The sequence below is a fragment of the Pezoporus flaviventris genome, unplaced genomic scaffold, assembly GCF_033815535.1.
Source record: "Pezoporus flaviventris isolate CSIRO_AGI_PZ_B2104156 unplaced genomic scaffold, CSIRO_AGI_Pfla_v1 ptg000086l, whole genome shotgun sequence".
Classification (NCBI taxonomy): Eukaryota; Metazoa; Chordata; class Aves; order Psittaciformes; family Psittacidae; genus Pezoporus; species Pezoporus flaviventris.
In genome coordinates this window covers 1442916-1470383 of record NW_026892634.1, presented here as the reverse complement: position 1 = coordinate 1470383, position 27468 = coordinate 1442916, and the positions used below count along the sequence as shown (strand labels likewise).

At 38.7% G+C, this 27468-nt stretch overlaps 1 protein-coding gene across 2 annotated transcripts; it reads left to right on the top strand.

Moving 5' to 3' along the window:
* The first annotated feature begins 213 nt into the window (after window positions 1-213).
* Window positions 214-10549, top strand: CTXN3 (cortexin 3). 2 transcript variants are annotated; one of them, XM_061475636.1, is made up of 3 exons: window positions 214-347; window positions 1417-1516; window positions 9802-10549. In XM_061475636.1, the coding sequence occupies exon 3, from the start codon at window positions 9846-9848 to the stop codon at window positions 10137-10139; it is 294 nt and encodes a 97-aa protein (XP_061331620.1). In that variant the 5' UTR covers window positions 214-347; window positions 1417-1516; window positions 9802-9845; the 3' UTR covers window positions 10140-10549. The 2 variants fall into 2 exon arrangements, with proteins under 2 accessions (XP_061331620.1, XP_061331621.1); XM_061475637.1 differs by lacking the exons at window positions 214-347; window positions 1417-1516 and adding an exon at window positions 4918-5341.
* Window positions 10550-27468: the final 16919 nt, after the last annotated feature.

Below are 27468 nucleotides of genomic sequence, written 5' to 3'. Positions count from 1 at the left end.
GTGGCCTATCCCCCTTTTCTGCAGGAGAAGAGGAAGCTGTGCTGGGCTGCAAATCCTGTTGAATCAGCTGAAATCTTTCTACCTTACTTTATCTCTAGAGACCTGACTCAGAAAGTCAGTTCTTGACATTAGTTGTGAAGTTTATGGGAGCTCAGTATAAACATCTGTGAGAGCAAACCGCAGGAAAAAGTAAGTCTGCACTATCCTCTTCCATCTGTGTTAAATATGGTGGCAGAAGACCTGCAAGACAGATGCCAGCTACTGAGTGTGTGGCATGTTGCTGCTTTGTACAATGATGGACTTTGTACAATGCAGGACTTCAGGGTCCCCATCTCCACCTCTCAAAAGTAAGTAACAGATCTGTGAGTAGACAAAAATAGAAGCACACAAAAAAGTTAGCAGGAGTCTCTTTTGAATTGCAGTGAATGTCTCAGGATTGCATTCATGGCTTTTAATCAAAACCTGATAGTTTTCTGAAAGGCTACGCTTATTTACACTTTCTGAAATTGACAGCAATTTTGGAACTGAAGCACTAAATATTATATATAATTATATTCATATTTCTTGTTTCAAAAAGTTCTTAAAACACAACCCTACAGCAAAGCAAGCCAAGGCTGTGGAAAATATTTTAATGATACTGGCTGAGAAACGCTCCCTATGAAGAGAATTAAAGGAACTTCCCTATTAAATAGCTGGAGATACAAATTCATCCCATTACTAGTGCTGTAGGAAATTACCTGAAATACCAATGTATTTCTGATATTTATTTAGAATTTTACATCATTTACATTCAAAGGCACATGTGAAGCATGCCATTTTCAAATAAAATAATTTAGGAGTTTGCAGCCTCTAGGGCTGGAAGCCAGGATATGATGCACTCGTTGCAAGCCCTACAAGAACTGACCCTGTAGCATCCATTAAACTGAAAGTCACACCCAAAAATTTAAACTCCCTAAAGCACCATTAAGGGGACTACCAGAATCTAGTTCTGAAACTGACACTCAAAGTAGTCCCTGGCCAATAGCTGCCCTATTAGGCTGTCCTCCTGTCTTCCCTCTCTGACTGACTTGGTCAGAGACATGCCTGAGATTTTCCACTTGATTCTTGGCTCCTGCTTTAATCTTACTGGGACCAAAACCTAGCAAAAGCGATGCATATGCCTCTTCTGGAGTCCAACTCACACAGTGTGGCAACAGCACTGAGCATTGAGCTTTTATGTGTTAACCCAGGTGGATTTTTCTGAGGTTCAGATGTTGTGTTTTTTTTTTATCTAATGTCTACTTAACATAAAATGCATATAGAGTGGTAGGAGAAAACCTCCCCTTCTGTGGGAATTCCCTTATTGCTGAATTACAGATTCAGACTCTTATGATCTGTCTTCTTCTAAGAAATGAATCATTCCTTCTTTTCTTGCAGAGTTGCTCAGTTTCTGGGAGCTGAGTGGATGACAACTTCTATTAAAATGAGAATTGTTTAAAGGGAAAAGTGTGATGAAGAGTTTCTTCATGACAAAAAGGTACACCTCAAGAAAGCACACCAGCTTGCCTTAATCACAGATCAATGCTGCTGCAGTAATGTGCTACTGGGTCTGTAAGACTTTGGTTGAGAGTACTTACACACAAAATACAAAGTTTCTGGCTGATGTTATGAAATTCCTATGCCAGAAATCTTCTTGAAATGGAATCCAGCCTCTTTTGTCAAGTCTTGTCATGAGTATTCCAGACAAGGAGGGGTTACTAAACCTTGTCAATTATTGTTCCAAAAGTTGCAGAGTACAGTAATGGGGTGGATCTAATCTAGCTGTGTGAAGCTCAGGTTTGGAAAAGTGGAAAATCCCCAAAGATTTAAAAAGGGAAATTGCGAGTTGGCTCTTTAAAGTCACAGAACAAGAGATGCTGACGGGATTAAGAGAAGTGTAAAGAAGGGGTTCTAGGACACCCTTTTTAAAGCTTGTCTAAAGGAATAGATCCTGAGGGATTTGGAGGGTGAAGAACACAGCATCAGACTGACCTGCGCCCATGTGTGCAAAGGAGAACAAGGAGGTGAAAATTCCTTCCTGAAATGTTTTCCTTCAGTGGCAGAGGTATACCCTGGTGTGAGCATAATGCATTCATACTGCAGGCTGGCTTGTGGCTTATACTGAGGTATAGCTACTCTGCAAAGCAACCTGCTGGCAAGTAATTGCCACATACAGAATATTTGTGTGTGCCAGTCCTAAGTCCCTGTATAACCCTTGTTACCTGCTTAGCCTGCAATGAGCGAGGTGCTGAGGGAGCCCTGCATGGAGATTTTTATGTGACAGCAAGAGGAGGTGCTTCCTTCTTTCTTCTTGGTTGTAAGGCATGAAAAGCCAGACTGTCAATGGGTTTAAGGCAGACCACCCAGAGTGCATGGATATCTTGGGTTGCCTGCATGGGTGTCCACAAAATGACCATCTCTGCATTGTGGTAATCTGGGTGACAGCTTTGCTTCATCCCTGCAAGCATATTTTGTCCTACTACATGCACAAAACGATAGTCCCATGAACCATAATGTTGACCCTGCCAAAGACAATGTGGTTGGCAAGGTTAATGTTTTAAGATAAAGAATGTTTCCACAGGAAAATCCTCAAGGGGTAGAGAAAGGAAGATAATTCTTGTGAGCTTTAAATCTATTGTCCATAACAGAAGCCTGAAGGAAATGTGAGAGCAGAATAATATCGCATATTCTTTTTCTGGTCTATGAAAATATGGGATATCTGAAAGCTAAAGTTCCTTGTAAGAAATCAAAACAGATGACATTCCATCACACTAAAATGGTTTGGGGTCTCAGTGTGAATGTATGCATATGTGTGCCTGCTTGTTTTGAAGTAAAAACTCTCAGAAAAACAACCCTTACACTTTTTAATCAGCCTATCTGACTGACATTCTAAAACTGACTTCATTTTTCTCATGGGAAAGGAAAACAGGAACCTTCTCGCTTTAGTTAGATATTTTCCCTCAAAATAAAAAGCAACTATATCAAGGGCAGCTTTAGTATGTGGAAACAAGTACAACTCCCAGGGCAAAAATCCCTAGATACAAGTTCAGAAGTTAAGCATTAAATGTTACTGACTATATCCTCTCCCACTGCAATGTTGGTTTATTTTCTGAAGAAAGTATACCACTGGCATTCATAGAATCCACTACATTTTGAGATGTATAAAGGATTAAGATATTATAATAATAAGATATTATAATCATTATTTGGAATGACTGAAAAAAGAGTGTTAATTGGAGTTAAAAAAACACATTAGTGACAACAATCTATAGAGAAGAAAGAAGCACTAGCAGATTATAGGTCTGACTTTGCAAAGGCATGGGAGTATCCTGTAGGGTTTTTTTTAGGTTGGTTTATTTTTTGGCACACCTTTTGAATGTTAATGTTCTGCTGAAGATGGTTTCAGACAGGCTGCAAGGCGACTGCTGTACTCAGCCAAGCAGAATCCATTGAAGTGCTGCTGAGGCAGAACTGAAATTATAGCCTCACTTTAAAAAGCAATAGTATTGTCAGATAATTACTTCTAACACACAAATAGGATTCTCAGTCGAGTTTGTGGTTTTTCATGTAAAATTCTAAGCCTTCAAACAGCAGCTTTTGAACTTGGGTATTCGCTAGTTTCTTGGCTGTCCCTGATCCTTTATGCTTAGAAATACAAGAAAGGTGCAGAAGAATGGAAACTAAAGATACTTGTAACAACCTCTAACTGCTGCAGTGGGAAATGGGTCAAGTTTCCCCTCTACTAGATGAAGGTATTTGTTTCACAGAAATTGATTGTCTAATTTTCTTATTTAATAAAGCTATAATCTTTATATTGCATATACCTGGCTAATATTCTCTATTATGTCCTCCATACCAGGTCAGGAATACTGACATTAGACTTCAAAATAACAATAATTAAATTACTATATACTAACTATATTGTTATGTATTTCCTATTTACTTTCTGAAAAGTATATTACAGTTCATCTTTTACTAATGTCAGGCTAGTATAAAATCCATTTCTTGTCATTTTGAGCTGGAAATATTTCTTTTGGTAAGGATTTATGATTGTTATGGTGACAATTTTTCACCTTGCTGATTCATGTAGGATGCAGCCCATGAGGATATTAGCCATGTTATTGGCTTTACAAGCTTTAGCATTTTTGGCTAGCCTATTACTGCTATACCTTTAAAATATTCACTGTGGAGAAGGGTTGCATTACTGTCACCTCTGTATCTGTACACCCTCTTTTTGAAAGAAGAATGTATACTGAGGAAGGAGAACAGTCTTGGGTGCATATTTAAGACCATTGCACAGATCCCTGAATGATGTAAATATATTGATGTTTCACAGATTCATGCCTTCAGTAACTGCTGAAAAGCTGTCAATTACTCTAGAAAATGCAGTGAGTAATTCAAGTTTTTAGAATAACTTTGACCTTTTTTTTTGTATAAATCATCCTTACACAGCTTATGTAGAGGAATTAAAAATATTATTTGTGTACATTAACACATTAAAGGTGAGCCTGCATTTTAAACATTCCATGGTGCATTAAGTAAAAGTGATGTGCATGGTATTAGAGGGGGTCTATGGAAAAAAATAACAGGTCCCTTTCTAGCATTTTTTATTGCTAAAATTAACCCCATCAACTTGCTTTAGCAATATTAACTACTGAATAGTGCACCACGGGGCTCTTTGCACACAAAGATCTGTCCTTAAAAGCCGTTGAGAGATGATGAAGATATGTGCCTGCAGGGAAAGGGCAATGGCATCTTGGTATCAAATCTGTAAGAAAAAAAGATGAAGTATAGGTGAAAAGGGCATTGCTGATATATCAAATATATACAGTTGGAAAGAGACTCTGGTGCAGCAAGCAACAGTATGAAGGAACCTAAGAAGCATTTCAGTACAAAAGAAGTGCACATGTAATTCAATCTGCTAGCCTGGTACTTTTTGTAATCAAATTTTGTTTATTTAAGGTAGGTTTAAAACGTCAATCACAGCAACTGAGCTGTGAGTGCATGGAAATATCTTTTCTCAAATATTTTGTGTATAGATGTTTGAGCCTGAAGAAACTTGCCATGTGTTTTTGTAGCTAAGGAAGTGAGTAATCACTGAAACTAGTATGGGTGGTATAGGAAAATCAGGCACATGGTCTTGGCACAGCTGTCTGCTTGCTACATTCCATGAGATATTTCATAATGGAAAACCAATTGCTCCACTAATATAGGATACCTGGATATCAGGCATATGGGGTGAAGCACCCAGTTAAGTCACAGGACCTTACAGATCAGGCCAGTAAATCCTGAGTGAACAAGAAGGGCGAAAGAAAATCTCTGGGTATTGACTTAAAAGAGAGATAAAAATACCTTGTTTAATCTCTTTAAATGTCTTGATCTTTAATGTCTTGCTGTTTGTTGCTTAACTGTAATTTTTATCAAGCAAATTTTGCAGGACCAAAGGTGTAAGTAGGAAAGATGGTGATTAAGTTGACAGAACAGCATAGCTTGCTGCAGTAGCAGGAAACTTGGCCTTGTGTCTAGTTATTCAGGCTGCAGGCCCCTGTGACTCAAAGGGTTTTCTGCTAGTTAAATTACTCCTTTGACCTTGCTTGTTTCAGAGGCTTTTCTATTTGTTTTATGTGATTTACATGGAACAGAGTGAATGATTTGTCAAGAAATAGCAATAAACAGATTCTGTCATTCTGTATGTTGTTTTGATTGTTAATATTTTTAGTTAAAACATTTGCTTTGAATCCATGTGCACATAGATTGTGGATGTCACAGTTCAGCCTGGATGTCATCAGTGGTTTCTTGAATTACCAGTTCCTCAGTATTTTTAAAGACAAAGGGCCAATAATTCTAATCTGAATATATCTCCAACTTTGGAACAATTTACGGCAACTGAAGGTCAGCTCCAGAGCTGCTCTGTGTCTCAGAGTACTGCAGCTGCAGGGATGGGATGATAACGCAAGTTTATGAGCGGGTAGAATACAGAACCTGGCAAAATGGGTAGAAGTAAGATTCTATTCAGCAAACTGGTATGTGGTTTCCTACAGTCTCTTTGGCTGTGACTACTCACCAACATGCAAATCTTTTATAGTAAGAACATAAACATATGGGTATTGATGCAAAATGCAATTTATGTACATGGTTATAAAAAGGGAGCAGTTTAAACAGCAGAACAAAACCACGTTTAATTGTAAATATGTTGTTCCTAGAGGTACAGATCTTAAAGCCAGTCCTATTGTTCTCAAAGTCAGAAGCTTTAAACTGTGAGCCCTGAGGAAATCCTTTTAATGTGCAACAATTTTCAATTAAAGTCAAATTTGAAACAAAAGAAATGCTAAAATAACTGAAAAACCAGTTAAAGGATCTTTGAATAAGCTTAACTATTCAGAGTCCTGTGAATCTGTATCTTTCAGATGAATGTGCATATAGCTCTATCAACTAATTAATCCAGTGACATTTTAACTTCAAATAGTGGCTTGGCCAGAAAAGTTATGTTTTGGTGGCATTTGACCAGGCCCTGTGGTCATAGTTCAGCTGCAGGGCTGCAGGTGAATACCTGAAACTTTGTGAAGGCTGTAAAGGTTTACGATATGCCAAAGACTAACCTGTCAATTTAACACCATTAATGATATGCAAGTTTTACTCTGTTTCATTTCTGTATAAATTTACTATCTTAGACTGTAAGCACCACCTCAAGGAGAGCTATAATTGAGCTATCTAATGGATGTGTGCACACTAGCAAGGAGAAATTATATTAACAACCTGATGTAGATGTAGTGATGTGCAACTGTTTACTCATTAAACAAAGGATTAAACACATCTGCAAGGAATCCATTACAGAAAGTAACTGAAGGGGGCACATCTGCCTTCAACAACAACAAAAACAAACAAAGAAAAAATCAGGGCTAGACATTTAAGTGAAGGATAACATGTTTTTTCTGTCAGTTATGATTTTACTTGAGATGTGAAATAAAAAAGAAAGCATCAGGTCTGCACCTACAGGAATCTTGATTACATCAATGAATTTTTAAACAAGCTTGAGGCGCTTCCACCCCTGCTATAACTTGGCTCAGCATTTAGTGATTGGAACAACCTGAAAAGAATCACAGTCAGGTTGTGTTGTTATTATTACTAGTATCTGCTTTCTACCACTTCCCTTGTTACGATCTGTATTTTTTATTTATTTGTTTTGGCTGCATGGATGCTTTTGTGCTGTAATGGGTATATTTATAGTGTGCATCTCACTCATGCTATTGTCTTGGCCTCTTGGGATCTGCATTAGAGCTGTAGCAGAACTCTCCCTCATGCCATGGGGAAGAGCCTTTCTGCCTCTCTCTGCAGCTCCTCAACACCCTTTTCCAGGCTCCTGTCCTCCCTGTCAGCCTGCTATAACTACCATCAGGGCAGGATGGAGCTCACGCAAGGATGGAGGAACCCTTGCAAGGTGTGCACAGGTTCTCATACAAGAAAATACAGTTTGCCATGTACAGTGTGCATGGTACAGGGAATGTTTTCAGTTGGAAAGCAACTCTCATGCTTAGTGCCAGGGCAGTCTGCTGACACAATAGAAAATGATGGGCAGGCAGAAAGATATGGGACCCGTGGACTCCCTTATACCAGTTGCTCTAGGTGAATGACCAGAAGCCAGGAGTTGTCAAGATGCTTCCAAGCCTTATTACTTCTGTGTGTAGATATGCCCAACTAATGTCTTTAGCTAGTTAACTTCTTCTTTCAAGTACTCATGTGCTTATATCAGTGGGGATATTTAAACATAATTTTCTCATAAAAGAAGTGGTTAATAAGCTCATCCATTGTCAAAATCAAGTTTCTTCAAAGCTGTGTACATAATACTTTGTCTGTTCTAAGTTTGGCATTTAAAACCAATGTATCAAAAGTTCATTTTTCCTGACATTCACAGATTTTCCTTCTTTTTCATTTTCTCCCATGGTTGCTAACTGTATTCAGGTAATGCCTAGAAAAATTTCAGGAAAACCTTTCCTAAAACACTCTGATCTGTGGAAGCAAGCATAATTATTGTATTGTGTAATTACAGTTTTAGGAAAGACTAAAGTTACATGTGTATAATATGCGTTTAGCTGAGGACATATGCTTAAACATTAAAAACTATGACATAATGTATGTACAGAAAAGCTTTCCAAAATCAGAATGCCAAAGGTCTTTTAGAATGGGACACCATCACCTTTGGCCTCCACTGCAGCATCAGTGCCACAGTGGTACACTCAGTTTATATGTTTCTTCTTTTTTATAATCAGATTATTTATTGCCAGAATTCATTATTTCCTTCACCAGATATTACTCCCTCCCCACCCCCAAATATATGTTGGCTTTATTAAACCAGTTGTTCCTAAGTTTTAGCTCTCTCTGTTACAATCCTCTGCATCACTTTTTTATCAGCTGGTAGCTGAGACACTTTTTCAAAAGACAAAGATAGCAGTTTTGATCTTGCTATCTTTTCCATCATAAATTACACCAGGCAATAACAGCCACCCAATTCCAATTTTTTGTTGCTTTAATACTTTGTCTATTTTGTTTAAGGTACAGTTTTTAGGATAATCCTAGAAATATCCCAGTATTGCCATGTTTTCTTAATCTACTTACACCTAATTACTGATCCCAGTCCAGTGATGGAATCAGTCTAATGATTCCATCTATAAAATGATATGAAGCATATATGATATGAAGGCTATAATGATGTGAAGTTTTTTTCTGTGTGTGCTACATACTGCATTGTGTTCTTCTATTTCTTTTTCTTCCTCTTTCCATTAACTCAACATGTTCAGCCAATACAGTGTTGTCTTTCAACCAATTTTGAAGTCTTTCTTTTCCTAAGAACACTTCACAGGTAATTTCAGTGGTGTTGATGACCATGCTTAAGCTGTGGCATCCAGCTTCCCTCCTGCTGGAAAGAAAATCCAGTGTGCAAAGGAGGAGGAAATAATGGTAGACAGACACCCAGATAGACAGCCAAGGGAGCAGATGTGCCAGGCAGGAAGTAGCACAGCATATATACTGCTGTCTAGGAACAAATCCCAAATCCTGGCATTTCTCTTGATGTGGCAGAGCTGCTAACATAAAAACCATTTTCTCCTAACTGTGTTTGTAAGCCTGAATCTGATTTTACATCAGAAAGCATTTAGAAATATTTGCCCTTGAGATAAATTTCTACCTGACTTACTTCAAGCTGCCTTTCTAAATCTCTGAAACACAAATTATTTATGGCTTTTCTTCATTAGTGCTTCAATGTTTTCAGGCATTGAATGATTGCTGCTTTCTATTGTGGGGACACACACATTTTGTTGGCTTGCAGTGGGTCCTGGTCCATCCCACCTCAAAACATTTTTGGTCATTGTGTAAAACCATAACTACATGTGTTTTTCAGACCCATCTTAGAGTAGCATCAACTACATCTCACCTGTCCTGCAGCAAGGCTTGACATTTGTCTTTTCTCTGTGCTATCCACTGTAGCTAAACCCCTCATTTTTCCCCTTGCAGGAAACAAACGTTCTGCTCCAGTCCAAATTACATGGTAGGTTAGAGAGAGGTTACGGCCAGCTCTGGTTGGGCGACTTTTAAGATTTGTGGCTGGATTCTGTACTGCCAACAGAACATTGCAGAATTTCTAACTTGTCTCAAATATGACACAGAGGCAAACAGACCCTGCTGTCAAGTTCTTTTCATCTAATTTTTCTCCATTATGAGAAAGTTGTATTGAAGTAAATAAAAAAAAGGGCTATTTGCAGTTAACTTTGCTTCCCCTTTGCCCTACAGATAGCAGAGTACATCTAAATGGCTTCTACTCTGACCTCAGCAAAATGATGATGAAAAGAAGGCAACTGTGGGATTATTCATTTCACCTTCTCTTGATGACGGATGGAGAGGTATTCACTGCCACTTTTGTGCCATCTGGGAACATGACACCAAATTCCAGCATGACCCTGGAACAGAAAACAGCGTTTGCCTTTGTGATTTTATTATTTATATTCTTGGGAATCATTGCTCATTGCTTCCGAATTCTCCTTGACCCTTACAGGAGTATGCCAACCTCAACCTGGGCTGAGGGACTTGATGGGCTGGAGAAAGGCCAGTTTGACTGTGCTCTTGCCTAGAGACTTAAAAGTATGTAGGCTTATTTATCACTCTGATTAAAAAAAAAAAAAAAAAAAAATCCAGGAATGTCTGTATTTTTTTTCCTGGTTTGTAGTTTTTAAACATTACAGGACTTGCAACATACAAATGCGCACATAATGAATTTTATTTTAATTAAATACCAAAGCAAATTAAATTTTTGGATCTTCTCCCTGGGAAAAAGATGAAGGTTGCACTAGCAGAACTTTTCTTCAGAATTCATTGGAACAATATGTAGTGTAAGACACTAGAGCACATCTTCTCTTTCATAGCCTTTTTACCATTAACACGAGTCTGTGGAGGGACGTGTCTTACAAAGGATGTAAGAATGCGTTTTTATGATCTGAATGTAATAAATTAGCTTTTCAAGCTCCACAAGACTCTTCTTACTCTATCTCCTTTGCTCTAAAAACAAATGAGGAAGTTTCCCATACCATAAGATTGAAAGAGCTGGAGAACTTCAGGAGAAAGAAATTCCTCCATGTTTTCCCAGATATTCAGTAAGATGATCTTTCATAGCATTAACCAGTGCTTAAATACTGACAAATAACTGACTGTAATCTTTGTTGGAAATAAAATATGTAATGATTTTGGCTTTTCTTTGTCTTTTTTTGTGCTAAAACTAATTTCTATTAAGATAGGCTTTTGCATTGGTCTTACAACAGCTTTTGCAAACAGATTTCAGTCTTGCATGTGTTTCACACCCTGCATTTCCACCCAAATTATTCTATGATTCTATGATGCTATGATTTCCAGCATTCACTCAGTCTATTTACTTGGTGTGTAGGTTACACTGCACTGTTTTTTTTTGTAATTGGCTCACTGAAACATTGGTGCTAAGAATCAATAAATAGCCATCACCTTCTTTATCTATGTCTTTGAGTTTATCTGTACAATGAAAATCCATACCTAGAAGTCAGTGCAAACAAAAAACTACCTACGTGATCGATCAAGGAAAGAAAGATTTTAAAGATTACACAAAACTTGGTAGAACTGCTTACTGTCCAAGTGCATGCTTGCACGCATTGTCTAGCAGCATTGAAATATTATAGTGGTAAGAGCATTTGATGTACTGCCAGGAGGGAGAAGACTACGCTCCTGAACAGAGAAGAGTCTTGAAAAAAGTCTAGTGCTGCCAGCCTTCTTAAACATCTCATGGAGTGAGGAAGGGAAGGTGTATGCTGCCTGTTTTCAGATAAGGCTTTAGATTTAGCTGTTTTACTTTACGACAAGCAGTTGGGAAGTTTTCCTTTGTGCTTTGACTTGCAGCCTGTTAGTGGAGAAACAAAGCCAGCCCACAGCTAGTACAGCTGGGGCTGTGCTGACTCATTTGAGCTGAAGCTCTGACTCTAGCTGTGACAGTCAGAGCTGTTTGTTTCCCTTTGCTGCTTGTCCTGTCCACTGGTTGAAGGTTGCAGCTATTTGTAGCAGAGTCAGTGGAAGGAGGGGTGGCGCTGCACACTGGTTATCACAGTTCATAGGAGGGCAACCATCCCCCCCGAACACAGCTCACTGGCCAGGTCGCAGAATGAAAGTGGCTGTGCTCTCACTGCTGAAATACAAGTGCAGCTTGTTCCAGGGGTCGTAACCTTTGAGGTAGACTGGGCAGAAGGGAACAGGATCGCAGCTGTGATCTCTAGAAGCCATGAGGTATCAGCTTTAGCTACTTATCTACAGTCCTACGGCACCTAGATCAAAGCAAAATCAAACTTTCAGATGACTTCCCAAAGGTAACGACAGGTTCCTATTGCACCAGTGGTCTTTAAATGTGCTGCCAGTATTTATGAAGCAGCAGTAACTTCATTTCTTTGTATGACCTGGGAAGGATGCCGGAGAGGGACTATTCATTAGGCACTGTAGCAATAGGACAAGGGGCAATGGGTTTAAACTAAAACAGGGGAAGTTCAGGTTAGGTATAAGGTAGAAGTTCTTTGCTGTGAGGGTGGTGCGGTACTGGAATGGGTTGCCCACAGAAGTGGTAAATTCTCCATCCATGGCAGTGTTCAAGGCCAGGTCGGAGAGAGCCTTGGGTGACATGGTGTAGTGTGAGGTGTCCCTGCCGGTGACAGGGGGGTTGGAACTAGATAATCTAAAGGTCCTTTACAACCCTAAGCGCTCTATGATCCTATAAGAATTTGAATATGAGGCCACACTGAAAGAGTATGTATTCTATGATTCTGTGATTCTAATATTTCTCTCTTGTGTCAGGGTCTGTTGAAGACTCCATAAATTTTATTTTCTAGTAAAAGACTTTCCTCCCTAATTGCACCCAAAGAGGGAGATGATGACTTTGATCAAGGGAATGTAGTACAGTGTTCAAGTGAAGCAATTTGATTCTTGTGTGGAGTTTGGAAGTTGCTAACTGAGGACTATTTTGGATGCTTAGCCAGCCAGCATCGCTGGTATGTTTGGAAGCATTCCAGGAAGATATTTTTGTAAACCACTGGGGTAAGTCAGTCTATTAAGGGGAATTTAATACTGCTGGGCAGTCACTTTAAGTCAGCCTATCTGTGGATATTGCTAAATTGACTATAGCAAAGATAGGAAGTTCACACCAGTTTCCCCCCGGCAGTAGTCTTTTTCCTTTGCTCTTTCAAAGGCTAACAGAAGATTTCTAAAGACATGCTGGTGATTCAGTTTCAAGATAGCTCACTTTTCATTTGCTTGGAGAGACCAGACCAGACTTCAAATGGAAAGACTATTATTCCAATCCACAATGTAGCTTCTGGCATATCACTGTGCCTCAGAAAAACATGTATTCACTGTGGAATGAACTGAAATATTAATGAGCCTGGAAAGGGAGGGTCTGTGTGCTAATGCAGATCTGCTAAGGCAGCTCTGCAGCTGTGTATCACTCTAGTATAGGCTTTTATATATCAGTTTCTGTAGAAAATCCTGTGCAATCTTTAAAAAATGCTTTTAAAAGAATATTTCTTGATACATTTCAAACAAATACACTCTTATATACTGCACTGAAAGAAGGAATATGTGTATTTTTTTTAATAAATACATTTATGTTAGTTTGTTTAATCTAGCTACAAGGAGTTTAAGTCAAAGGGCTACTGGGGAGAGATAAAGCCAAATAAGGACAGAGATAAGACTCTGTATTGGTAAACACCAGGGACTAAAGCTGTTTTACTCCAGTGGGGATTTCAAGACTTTTTCATCTTGGACATGACCCTTAAATGAAGTGCTGACCTAACAGCATAGAGCTGAGCTGGGAATCTGTTCTCAGCAACATCTGGGGTGCATGTGTGCAAGAACAGCTCCAGTGCTGCTTCTCCACTGCAATCAGAGGTTTGTGTACAACTTGTGCAGATATGAACTATCTTTAAATTAGCTCAGGTGTCAGGAATGGTACAGCCACAGAAATCCATAGTTCAGTGCACGTTGCAAGAGCCATGTAGGGGTTACTGCTGGATATGTACACACACGCTGCACCTCCAGTGAAATTTATTTGTCATTGCCATGCAAATAGCAGGATCTGGGCTCTCTTTTAAAGGCAGGTGAAGTTGGGATCCAGCAGTACAGCTGTGCTGAGAGAGAAAAAGAACCGCCAACCAACTGATGCAGTTGGCAGCAAACTTCTCCCTTGCCAGAGATGGGGTTTATACAGTTGAATGGAGTTTAAAGTTTCCAAGAGGAGGATTTTTTGTGTACATACGAGGAAGTGTAAATAGAAACTCATCTTGGTTTTACTTTTTTTTTTTTATTTCCTGCCTGCTATGTATTCTGAGCAAATGTGTAATGCTTGATTTTGAGAGAGCCGTCTGTGGAGCATAGCATAGTCAGCTTTTACCACAAATGTCCCCAGAAAGCCTGGAGGTATCTGATGTGTGTCTCCATGGCCTTGTGAGTCTAATAAGATTGTTACACAGGGGGTTTGCAGGTTTGCAGCTCTACATAGAGATACTAGGTCTACGTGTCTCAGATGTGGTGTCTTAGGACACTTGCAAGTCTAGCGTAGGTGTTGCAACTCTGTTCTCATCTGGAGACTATTTGGTAGGAATTTATACTCCATTTGGTTCAAAGGTCAACAAACTTGCCTATGTCAGTGACCATTGAGAAGCAGCCTGAAAACCTCCAAAACTGCACAAAAGAAACTGAAAACCCTTAATCTACAGCATGACTGGGTCTGCGGCCATGACTGGTATTTTCTCCAACATAAAATATTTTGGTTTTTTTAATCCTGGTTTATTGAAATGTGATTAGTCTGTAAAAGGTGGCATCATACTGATGTAATTTGTGTGAAGATAAAGCTGTTGATTTCCCACATATTGCGTCCTGTTTTCAGTGCTTCTGGAGTTCTGCAGCAAAGTTTTGGACTGTTTTTTTTTTATACATTTGGTATCATTTCTGCAGCATTGATATGTGAGGCTTTCATGGCTCTTCTTTTCTCAGGATCACAGTAAAAGCAGCTGACACTATAGTAATTTTTCTTTTTTCCCTCTTGGCATGCCAACTAATCAATCCCCATCATGCATTGGGTACATTGTTAACTTCATGAGAAGGAGCAGCGAAGAGTGAAAGATCATTTTGGAGGCAGGGACAAAGGAGATTTCATCTCTGAAGTTATCAGTGCTACGGTAGGATCTGTGAAGCATAGGTTTCTGTCCTGTGTTGAGGTCACTGTACTAGTTTACACAGGAGTAGGAAATGCATCCTTCACTTCTGATATAATTTTATAATATAGTAAGTCCTATCACACTTCCTTCTACTTTGTATAAATCCTGTTTTATTGTAGGAGAGCTGGTGGTGAGGCAGATGCACCCAACCTGCTATTTAGACCGGTGCAAGTTCTCCAAGGGAACTGGGGGATTTGGTGCAGTGCTGCTATCCCACCAACTTCATAACCAGTGCTTGGACTAGAATGTACTTCTGTCTTACTGATTTGATTTTCAGAGAGATTCTCTACTTTTATCTGTGTTGCTTTAAACTCTTAACTTGCCTTTTAGAATTGGTATTACAGTTTTGAATACAGAAAAGTGATACTCAGAATTACACAATGAAGCCATGGCAAAAAAAAAACCAAAACTAATATTTTTCACTACTTCTTCCATATGAGGAAAAAACAACAAAGGCCAGAGTCAGAACATCTAGGGGATTACATCTTAAACTATGTTTAATAAGCCCCAGCCTGAGACAGGAGAAAGACTCAGACATAATGACACTCCTTATCTTCATAGTTTCATAGCTAATGCTGGTAATAACTTCAGACTCTAGTGTAAATCAAAGCAGACCTAAAGGACTTTGATCATGTAACATTAGCCACAGTAACCTTACAACTGGAAAAGTAAGTGTATTTATGAAGTTTTTGTAGTTGGAGGGTCACCTTCTTAAGAGCTGATTCCCTATGGCTTTGGCTTGATACAATAGACTTCAGCTGCATTACTTTGGATTTACATCAGTGTAACTAAAAATCAGACCCCAAATTTCTAAATACATACAGCTGCATCAAAGAATTGGTAGTGCTGCACTGATGCTTAATACATGTGCCGTCGATTTATTACTTATTTTTTAACCAATTTTTAGTAGCAACATCATTGGTTGTTAAGCTTTAACAGGTCCTATAACTGCCATAGCATTAATATGGTGAGGGCTTCCTGATGTGTTAGAGCATATCTTTGTTCTTGGTGTCTGACCGCTAATTAAGGGGAAAGTCTCATAAAGCAGACATTGAATTTACCATTGATAGCATCCTTTCTATTCTGTCACTCTATTTTTGGTTAAGTTTTACAACTGGTTGAGGTGTTTGGTTTGCATTTTTATTTGTTTACACTTTGAAAAGTTTTTGGCAGAGACTTAAAAATTGTTCTGTTTCCTATAACCTGATTTAAGGTTATTAGAACATAATACTGCCTTCTAATCAATTTGGATATATACAAAATGTCTCACTTGTTTAAATCTTATCTATTACAAGAAAAAAATTGCTGAAACTCTCTGTATTTTGTCTTTATGTTGAACAACAGAGTGCCAAGATTGATAACCAGAAAGAAGTTGCCTTAAAACATTACTGTGTATATGTGGCAGTTGTGTGAAATGAGACATCTTGTCTTTTTACTATCTGTATTTCTTGATGCCAACAGTCTGCATTACACATTAGTGTTTCTCTTTCTTACAAATGAGTGGCATAAGATATTTTTTTCTCTTCTTACCTTGTCATTTCAGATTTTTCTACCTCAGTGGGGTTTTTTTTCTGTTCTTCATTCTGTTTGGGATTCCAAGCTCAGATGCCCCTGTCTGCTTGTTGCTAAAGCTTTACTTCTCCCAGAAGGGGTCATTGCCAGGTGTAATTAAGCAAGAAGTCACGCTGCAGTGGCAAAGGTAACAAAATATACAATAAAAAAATTGCAGAAATTAATCAGAGCTTTAAAACAGTTGAAAAATTGTGATTTTTGTCTCTGTCTTCCATATCCTCATGACATAGCTTATGGGCTACCTGGTCAAAGGTGTTATTTTTAGCCATTATAGCTCTCACCACAAACACTGACTGACAGCTTCCATTAATTCTTGTTAAATTCAGAAGATGGTGGATTCTGTACAAAAATGTAGCTTCTTCCCCTGCAGGGTTGTAATATGTTGTCCCTACATAACTCACTAGCAATGAACAGGGTAAAGCTGCCATATGATGCAATGTTTCCAACATTTCTGGAGCTTTTCTCTAGCCCATATGGAAAATGGATGTGATTAAAGTAGGACACTGCTTATGTATACAACAATTAAAATGAAAGCTTTGAGATGAGTACAATGTAGAATTTTGTGAAATCTAATTGACAGTAAGTACTGGTTGGTACATGTGTTGCTGGTTACATAGCAGCAGACACAGAAATAATAAACAAAATCACAATGTGCTAAATATAGCCTGGAGATTAAGATGTGGACTGAAAAAGCTCTTGCCTAAAACAAATGGATTATGTAGAAATACCATATAGGATGACATATCAAGACTAGGCTGTCTCCTGTGTGTTTAGAAAATAATTATTCACAATTGCTAGTTACTACATTTAAAAAAAAAAGCTGTTATCATCTTGGGTATGTAAGCACTCCATTGACATCAGCGAGCTGAAATTTGTTTACACTCATTGAAATTCTTAATCTGTTCAAACTCACTACTAAAAGACTCAATTTTTCTGATTGCATAAATGCAAAAAAGTATCCATTGTGTTTACATAAAGAAAGACATGGTTAATCACATGTAACTAAACATGTGACAGTATTACCTGAAGCAATCACCACTATGACATAATCCATAGAGCATGTTTCTCTAAGAAGATATTGAACAGCATAAAATCCTAATGTAAACAAACACAATGCCTGCTACCTCAGTATATCTACTTGAAATCACTCCTCTGCTCTTCATTGTGGAATTTATAGCTATACCTTTATTACATAGATCTATATAGTATGTCTACTGTGCTTGCAGTTTGTGTAGGAAAACACAGCTACACTCTGGAGTAGCAAGCTCAAATGCTTCTAGTAGCCCAGGCACAGCACTAAAAAGCTGTGTTTTGGCTCAGCACTGAACAGATCGTGAATAGGTTCAGCAGACCTTCCTGAGTGTTTTGTCATTATTTGATACTGTTAACCTGGGCTGCATCAAAAGGAGCGTGACCAGCAGGTCGAAGGAGGTGATCCTGCCCCTTTACTCTGCTCTTGTGAGACCTCACCTAGAGTATTGTGTGCAGTTCTGGTGTCCTCAACATAAAAAGGACATGGAACTGTTGGAACAAGTCCAGAGGAGGGTCACGAGGATGATCAGGGGACTGGAGCACCTCCCGTATGAAGACAGGCTGAAAAAGTTGGGGCTGTTCAGCCTGGAGAAGAGAAGGCTGCGTGGAGACCTCACAGCAGCCTTCCAGTATCTGAAGGGGACCTATAGGGATGCTGGGGAGGGACTCTTCACTAGGGACTGTAGTGATAGGACAAGGGGTAATGGGTTCAAACTTAAACAGGGGAAGTTTAGATTGGATATAAGGAGGAAATTCTTTCCTGTTAGAGTGGAATAGGTTGCCCAGGGAGGCTCTGAATGCTCCATCCCTGGCAGTGTTCAAGGCCAGGTTGGACGAGGCCTTGGGTGATATGGTTTAGTGTGAGGTGTCCCTGCCCGTGGCAGGGGTGTTGGAACTAGATGATCTTAAGGTCCTTTCCAACCCTAACTATTCTATGATTCTAAGATACAGAGTTTGCAGTTAAATGGGATAAATCTCACAAGCATCCTCATCCCTCTGGACTGTAGTATTCGCCTTAGTCCTTGTAACTCTCAGAGTAAAATATCTCTGTGCCTTCACTCCATGATAGTTGTATATTTGGATGGCTGTCATTATGTAAAAACAAACAAACAAAAAAAACCTTGAAAAGATCCATTCATTCTCCTCATAGAACAAAAGCAGTGTCTGAGAATTACAGAGTTATGCTAGTGTACAAAGGATGCATCAACACAGGAGATCAAGAAAGGATTTTTATATATATATAATGTTAGTATCAGCATTAGCAGAAATTGTTGGCAAACATGCAGAGTTACATAATCACAAAAGTTTAAAAAGAACAAGGGAAGCTCTGGCTATACCACATTGCTCAGGGTTGTCTCCATCTGATTTTTTAGTATCTCCCAAGATGGAGTTCCCACAGCCTCTCTGGGCAACCTGACCAATTAGAATCATATAATTATTTGATAGTCCTCACTTTAAAAAGCAAAACAAAACAAAATGAGAAATTCTGTTGGAATTTTCCATGCTGAAATGTGTGTTATCATCTGCCAAACTTCAGTTTTGCACCTCCATTGTCTGCAGCCACCAAGGGCATCAGCTGTAAGCAGCTGAGCTTTTCCTCCTCCAGGCTGAACAAATTGCTCCTTTAGCCTCCTCTCACACACCAGGTGCTCCAGCCCTCTGATCAGCTTGGAGTCTGCTGGACTTGCTCCGGTATAGCCATTCCTGGGGAGCCTCAAACTGGACACAGTTCACCAGACATGGTCTCCCTAGAGTGCAGAATAGAGAAATATTAGTGCCCTGGACCTGCTGACTGCACCCCTACTAATACAGCCCAGGATGTGGTTGGCTGCCTTCACCACAAGAGCACACTGATGGCTTACGTTGTTTTCTTCACAGCAACACTGTTCTGTAATTTTAAGTGCATTTCCTTGCAGTGCAAGGATCACACTGGAAGTTTAAGTGCCTGAGGTTTGTTGTCATGGAGATCATTTTCTGGGTTGGTTTTATTTTTTCACATAGGCAAAATGAAATAGTAAGTGGATTTTTTCTTTGAAATTTTCATGTGTAAGTTTTCAAATTAGAAATCCAGAGAGACAATTGTAGGTAATCTAAATTCTCTAATTTTCTCTTTGTGGAAAAGTACAGCAGAACTTACTTGATGATTCGATAATGGTAGTAAGAAAAATCTATTTCATTTTTACTTATAGTCTCTTTCAAACCTTCCTTGCAGTCCCTACCCATTAAAAAAAAAACAACAACCAACAAAACACAGAGAGAAATCCAACAACCACCAAAAAAGTATCTTTTCTGCAATCAATTTCCATGACCATGTGGGCATGCAAAAATAGTTCTTATCTTAGTATTGGTAGCTGAAAAAGGGAGGAGGACTGATTCATAGTTTACTCCCTCTTCATAAAGCTATTGGGTAAATTCTTTAAAAAAATTTGAGTATTTTACTATGTTACTTTAGTATAGCTCATTACCTCTTTCTGTATTCTTCTGCACATGCTTAGATCATTTTGTCATAAACAACATTAAAGCTATCAAATGCCAAGGTATTACATAGCAACTGATGACAGAAGCGATCTCTTCCACAGAAGAATAACAGAGCCTCCCATGTAATGATTTTATGGGTGTTGCCTATGTACCTTTGCATTTCAGGAGTTAGATTTTGAGAGCAAGGATTAATGACAAGTCATTATCTCTGCTGGAATGTAAATCCACCTAGAAGTAACCGTAAAGCTGTTTTCCCCACCCTGTCAAAAATTCTATGCACCCAGAGAAAGTGCCATTTCTTGAATGTGAAGAAATGCAGCTACCATCTATAGTTCTAATAGCATATTTACTAGGAAGAAAGATTTGTGCTAAGTGAAGCTAGTTCCACATACCTGAGTTTTAGGAGAATTAATTGGTTTTGCTCTATGGATTTCCAGAATGCATTTTTTTCAGAGAAAACAATGTATTTTATTGAGAAGCTGTCATTTTCTGCTATTTTCCTTTCAAAAATTTGGAATAGGAGGGGAAAAGAGATGGGTATTTCTCAAATCCTTCATAGGTTTGAGAATAGGGTTGAAGGGAGATGTCTCAGTTAGGACCCACCTTCTCCCTCATTAGTTGTAAAAATCCATTATTTGACTGGGAATGGAATTTTGAAATCTGCAAGCCCACCACTGACAAGAAAATGTAATCTCTGTAGAATCATAGAAAAATCAATAAGCTAACCAAATACACTGTGAAGCAGAACCAGGTGATCTGCTCATGAGCTGTGGACTGCTAATGTAATTTTATTAAGCTTATTTTTTTAACTGTTATCATTGATCTAGAACATTGGACAACTTTCAAAAAGTTGTTAACTGTCAAAATTTTGCTCCAAAATCAAGAAGAGTCTTTAAGGTCTGTATTTTGACTTTACTTATCCCAGGTCTATATCTGATTTTTACTATAGCTGATTTTTACTGATTTTTTATAATATAACTAATGGACTTATATTATGGGTAAAGAAAGTTCACATAAGATCAGTTCTGTGTGGCTAAGGCTGAATGCCTTCAGCTTCAGGCTGTGTCACACTGAATACAAATTGTATTTTTAGAGGCTGAACTCCCATCTTGGACAGTATGTGCAGAGATGGGAGCATGTAAGGAACTTACGCAAAGTAGCTGGTGAATAGAAGGCACCTTCTGCCAGCTGAGCCCTGCTTGATACAGATTCAAAAGCAGAGCTGGACATGCTGGCAGTTACAGACCTGAAATTCATAGCACATACAAAGCCTAAGAAGGACTCTAAGACATGAGTACCATGTTTCTTTCAGATAGGATTGCCTATCTTGTAAAAAGTGGCCAAGGGTTGCTCCTTTGTAGAGCCAAAATGTTTATAATACTTTCAGGCTTTTATACAGTAGAGCTTTCAGTGTGTTTTCTGTCAGGGTTATTGTAGAGGTGGGAGCACTGATATTCTGTTCTGTTTGTTCACACATCTGTTCCTTTGAGTTGCGTACAATAAAACAAAATTGGACTCCACAAATATCCGTCTGTGCTTAATGATAGAATTGAGGGCAATACAAACTGCTGGCCTACAAAAGCAGCTGGGAACTTGATAATTAAAACTAAGGTTTTGTATAATTTGAACCAGTTAAGCATTATTGTTAAGGCAAAAAACCCTTTCTTCAACTTTCAATACCAGATCAAGCAATCTTTTTTTTTCATCTTGATAACAGCAAAGTATCAGTTATTTGATTGCTTGTTTTTACCAGCTTTATATCAATAAACCATGATTTCAGAGCTCTACCGGAGTGCGTTATCAAACTGCCAACTTAAAGCAGACGTATTAGAAGCAGCATGAATCAGGATGAAAAATATTCTGTGAAACAGTTGAAAACCTCTTCTGACAAGTGCATGTACAAATGAGAAAGACAGAGACAAATACTAACTCTTGCATCCTACACACAATGGACATTACAGAGGCGTTAAGCAGCAGGGAACAATACAACCTGATAGATCATGGAGAACTGTTGGTGTTGAATGCAGTACTCAGCCTTGGAAAAGGGAACTATTTTGCTCTTAGCTGACCTAAGACTTCAGGAGCATACAGTTACCTTTGACACTTCATTGCAATGCACTTCTGATTTGATGGAATCAGAATATATAGTGTAATTTAAAAAAACAACTCTGTCTGTTTTATTTAAAATTAATGGGCTCATTCCACATGCAGTGGAATCCATTTCAGACCATTCATTTTTATTCAGTTTACCAGTAAAAATCATGCAGAAAAAAAGCTTATAACTTGTGGAAATCGTTCCTTTTCTTGTCTAACAATTCAGTTCAAAGTACAGTTTATTTTCTTAACACTCTTATATCACACTTGTTTATTGTGCTTGATTAGCTGCACTGACATGCAATATACAATTAATCTCAAGCTAAACAATTTCTACTGTAATATTTCTGTGTGGAAAGTAAACGGGGAAAATCAAAGGTTATATCAGCCATAACAGCCACTTCAGGTGGCTACAATGCACAAGTTATTACCCAGTAATTTGATTTTTCCTGCTTCTAAAAATTTACAAATAATACAGCTCTTTTGACATTGGTGATAACTTGGAAAACAAGATTAAAAAAAAACCAAACTTCCAGTATATCTGAACCATTTAACTATTTCACATGATGTTGTCAGTTAGTCTATGCGTTTCCCCTCCACAGTGCAATATTTCACGTCTGCAACATTTAGTTTGGTGTGCTAGATATACCCATTCTAATTAGATAATGTAAAATTGAAACTGAAATAGAAAAAAAATGTCCAGTGTTCTTTTATGTAACTAATTTCTATCTTTAGAATATTGTGCAAAAATTGGAAAATATAGGTCTATAAATCTATAAATGTTGCCCAACTTTCAATCTTCACAGTGCTGGTTTTCAAAATTGGGTGGTGTTTATAAATTTTTCTGATTGTGGGATTATATTTGGGATTGGGACAGACTTTGAAAAACTAAATACACACTCATAGCAGACATTAGGCTGCTGCAACCATTGTCTGTGGTCTCCCAGTTGACTTCTGAGGAGGTGCTCACCTCACTTGGTGTAAATGTCAAGGCTGTTCTGTGACCCTGTTATTTCATGACTGACTCCCTTTCTTATTTCCTTGAGAGTTGCTTCCCTGTTCTTGCTAAATATGCAGTAAAGTCCCTGAGTCCCTGAGTACAGGAATTTTTTTAACAACTCCAGATTTATCCTTTGAAACTAGAAAATTTTAAGACCTGGGTTGGAAAATACCAGTGATTTAAGACTTTTCTTGTATCTTTCTAATAGTGGAACTAACTGGTGTCTCTTTTGGTGCACAGAAGTGCAGGTAGATTGCCTCAGTTTCTCTAGAGCTCTCTATAGCCCTAAGGAACAATTTTGTCAGTCAGAAGTAGCTGGAGCAGCATATGCTATACTGCGTCAGCTGTGCCTCACTGTCAGACACGCACCTTCCTCTTGAGGCTATGAGGAAAATGGCTAAAGCCCTACGCCCACTTAATCCTCCCATGTGAAGGGAATGCTGCAGTGAAGTGGTGAATCAAACGTGTCATGCTTGGATCAGGCCCAGGAGGCTCACTGCTGCTACTAGTGTTCCCCTGCATGCCCCCTGCTAGAGAAAGGATGCTCTTGAAAACATGGCCTGAAGAAAGGGAGGAAAGACCTGCAGTAACAGGTTAGAATTACTCAGCTGACAGGAGAGCAGAGCAGCTGGGAGGGCAGAGCAAGCACGTTGCTTTGCCGCTAACTGCTGCAGAAAGAAGTGTAGCACTGTGCCATGGAAAATAGTTTCTGTGTATGTCAGCAATTTTTCTGAATATTTGTTTCCTATACTCTGAGTTTACGCTGAGCTTTTTATTATCTTTTTAAGCTTAATTGAGGGTGAGATAAAACAAAGTCATTGAAAGAAAACCTTGGCCTGAGGGACAAGGCAGCAGGCATCGGCTGCCACACGTAGTTAAGCTGTCCGGGATGGATGCATTGTATATGTGCTATTATTGGCAGATTTCTCCTCATGTTCTCCTTGTTTTTCAGCCTCTTCTTACAAAATATAAAACTGACAATGCTACATCTGGACTGTAAGTATGAGACATCTAATGCTCTTTTTTAGACAAAATTTCTTTGCCTGTCATTGACGTTTATGAGATTAACTAACATTCAGTCTTTCCTGAGCAGAAGAGTCCATATTCAAACCCAAATGGTTACATCAGCAGTACAGTAATTTCAATAAAAACAACAATTTGCACAATTTATGATTCAGTAAAAGGTAGCAGTAATAAATTAAGAAATAGAAAGATAGATATACCAGTGTAAAGTGATCCAATTACTTGCTAGTGTAACTGTCACCTAAATTACTCTTCGCAGTAGGTTAGGTGTGGGATGCATGGAGGAAAAAGTCTTAGGCTCATGCAGATTGGTTTGGCGTCCTTTTCTGGAAGTACTACTTAGGCTTTACTGATGGTAAAGGTGGCTGAACTTAACAAGTGAATGAGAGTATCCTCCTAAACAATGATGCTAGTTTTGTCTGTAGCACTTCAGAAGCATGTATTTCTATTAAACAATGAGATGCTGAACTAGTTAGGTTCTGGTGCAGATGCATAGCAGTGTGTGAAATAGATTTCTGTGTGTTGACAGCAGGTTGATTAATTTAAAACCATATATTTCCTGGGTGCAAGGAGAACAACATTGCCACAGGTTGCTTCCTGGCTGGCTGGAGTGTACTGGAAATCCCAGGAGAAGGATAGTCCTTTGCTCAGAGTTGCTTTTAGGAAAATGATTAATTCTCTGTCGTGGTCTCTTCTGAGGGCACATAAATATGTCACCCAAGGTAAGCTGAACAGAAAAGAAGAAGAAACATTTATTTTCCCAGTCACAACCCAGAGAACAGTGCTAGCAATTCCTGCAGCCATACTTGGAACATGGACATGAACAGGATGACACTCTGGGGTGAGTGGCCTGTCTTTAAGAAGTAAGGACTACAAAGTCTTGGAAAGTGATAGACAGAAGCCAAAAAGACCATGTCATTGTGTCAGGAAAAAAAACCAAAACAACCCATACAACAGAAACAGAAATGTAGATTGAAAGAAAAGGGAAACAATAAATCTTACACACAGAGAAGTGTGCAACAGGACCAAACCTGAAATGTATACACACAGAAAAGAGAGGAAGCAGAGTACAAGAAGTATACCTCTATACAAAAAAACATAGGAAACTGTGTTGTTACACTGAGGGATCACTCTCATCATTGCAAACCATTTAGTTTTCATTGACAGAGGCTTGCCAGTGCCTGATCACCATTTTAAGCTCCACCTGCTCTTGTAAAATGGAAGTTCAGCATCTGCAGCAGTACTGTGGCCCATAGACAAAATGGATATGTCACCCCAGAGATTGCAGAGAGTGCTCTTTTTCCTCCTCCTCCCTCCCACACGGGGAGGAAGAACAAGGAGAAATGAAAGTGCTTATGGACTTGCCCACTCAAAGAATCTTCCTGAGAAACATAGAACTGATCTACATTTGTTTGTTTTTATTTTCATAGCATCAGCAAAAGAGGTATAAACTCCAGGAGAAATGACAGTCCTGTATTTGCTGTAGCTTAAGGTGATAAAGGTCCCAGCAAATGGTGCCTTGTGTTAGATACTGGGCAAGTTGCAGCTTTTGGAAGAAAAAGGCTATGGGACCTTGAGGGTTTGCATTATGTTAAGGAACTCTGAATACTGAATGTATATTGTGAGATATGTTCCTTTAGGTAGAATATTCTGGGGTTCACCCATCTGGAGACCACAAGTAGTGTCCTGTACTGATGTACAGATTCTTTAGTGTGCCTGATTTTATGTATACATCTGTGTGCACATGCATTTGCGTGTATGTTTATATGTATTCACATGCACATACTTAGGTCATGGATACTTAGGTCATGCAGTGAAACAAGACTGTAGCCTGCTGTTATGAACTCATACAAAATGTCTGCTGTGCCTTGCATACAGCTAGGGCTAACATGCTGACTGCTTGACCGAGGCTAGTATTTGGCTGCTCTTTGCCTAACCATTTCAGGTTTGTTTGCCTCCTACTTCTGTGTGCTGCACAATTAATTTACAAGTGGCTAAAAGCCAATTTCTTTCAGAACTTAGTCCCTTTGCAGACGTTCTCAATTATTTATGCCTTTCTTCAACAGTGAGTCTATTGTTCTTCTGCCTTGTCTGCAATGAATCCTTGTTTCCTCTGTGTGAGTATTCTCTATTATACAAGGATGCTACATTTTTCGCAATAGCCTGTCTCAAATTACCAAAAAACTAGACAGTTTCTGTAGGTGATGATTTAAAAAGATCTTTGTTGGAGCACATAACTACAATGCAGTGGGCAGAGTAATAAACCCCACAGAAAAGAACTTATTGGGGGGGGAAGAGTGACTGATCTCCCACTGAGCTGTGAACACTTGTTAAACAGTGAAAATTATCCTTAAATAAGAGAACAGTGCAAATCCCAGTTGGTTTAGGGGTAGAAATGTGACGTGCATGGGTAGTGCTCCATGCTATTTTATTCTTCTTTTACCTGCCTGCAGTCTCCATTTTTGCTATCCTCATCATTTTCTTCACAAGTGAACAGGTCTCTAGCTTTTTTAATTGACTTACAACTTTCAAGCTTTGTTTAGCACAACGACATTCTTACCATGCTTACCAGCAGACAATCTTGTAGAAGATCATTTATGGTGCCTCTGCTATGACTTTACAAAGAAGTGTCTGCTGAGGTTTTTACTTGGTCCTGCTCAACACTGGTTTCTACACTGTGCTCCAGTTTAAATGTACAATATTTCTCTTATGTGGTGCTTTACAACTTCTCTCATTTTATTATTCTATTAAATACTTCTTCTATTCTGTATTCTCTTCAAGCACTGTCTTGTTGCTTGTCTTCAAGCTGTTTTTTAAATTTTATTATAATTACTATAAAAGTGCCTCTTTGTGTTTAAAACATTTATGGAGATTTTCTACTCTTTTAACATTGAGTACTTATCTACCTACACAATCCTTCTTCTATCTCCCTCAGAAGCTGAGGGATTAAGAATTTGATGGGGCATCCTTTTTTCATGATGATGGTAAAAGAAAATAGATGTATCACATGCATATTCTACTGGACATGCTGAAATGTTGAATGTCACCTAAATGCTGGAATGTTGAAAGTCACCTAAAGAGAGCTTTCAGCAAGGAATATGCCTAAAGATGTCAGAAGATACAATAAGGTGATGTGGGCACAAATAGTATTTTAAAACAAAATCTATCTTTCCCTGCACATATTTAATTCTATTTAATGAACTACTAGTAGTAATTGCTAAGCCATTTTTAGCACTGAACTTCACGTTTGATGAATTCTGCATTTTGGTCAAAGGAATGTGCTGTATATGGACTTTTTACTGGGTATAACTTCTATTGTCAGATTTCTACATAAAGCTCATGAGACCATCCTTTTCCTGCACTTCTTAATAAGTTATGTAAATCTTAAATAGGTAAAGCTGGAGGGGAAAATGTTCATTCTGCCCACAGCCATCAGGAACAGGCAGGATTCTTGGCATGTATGTATACATATTAGTTTTTGCAGCT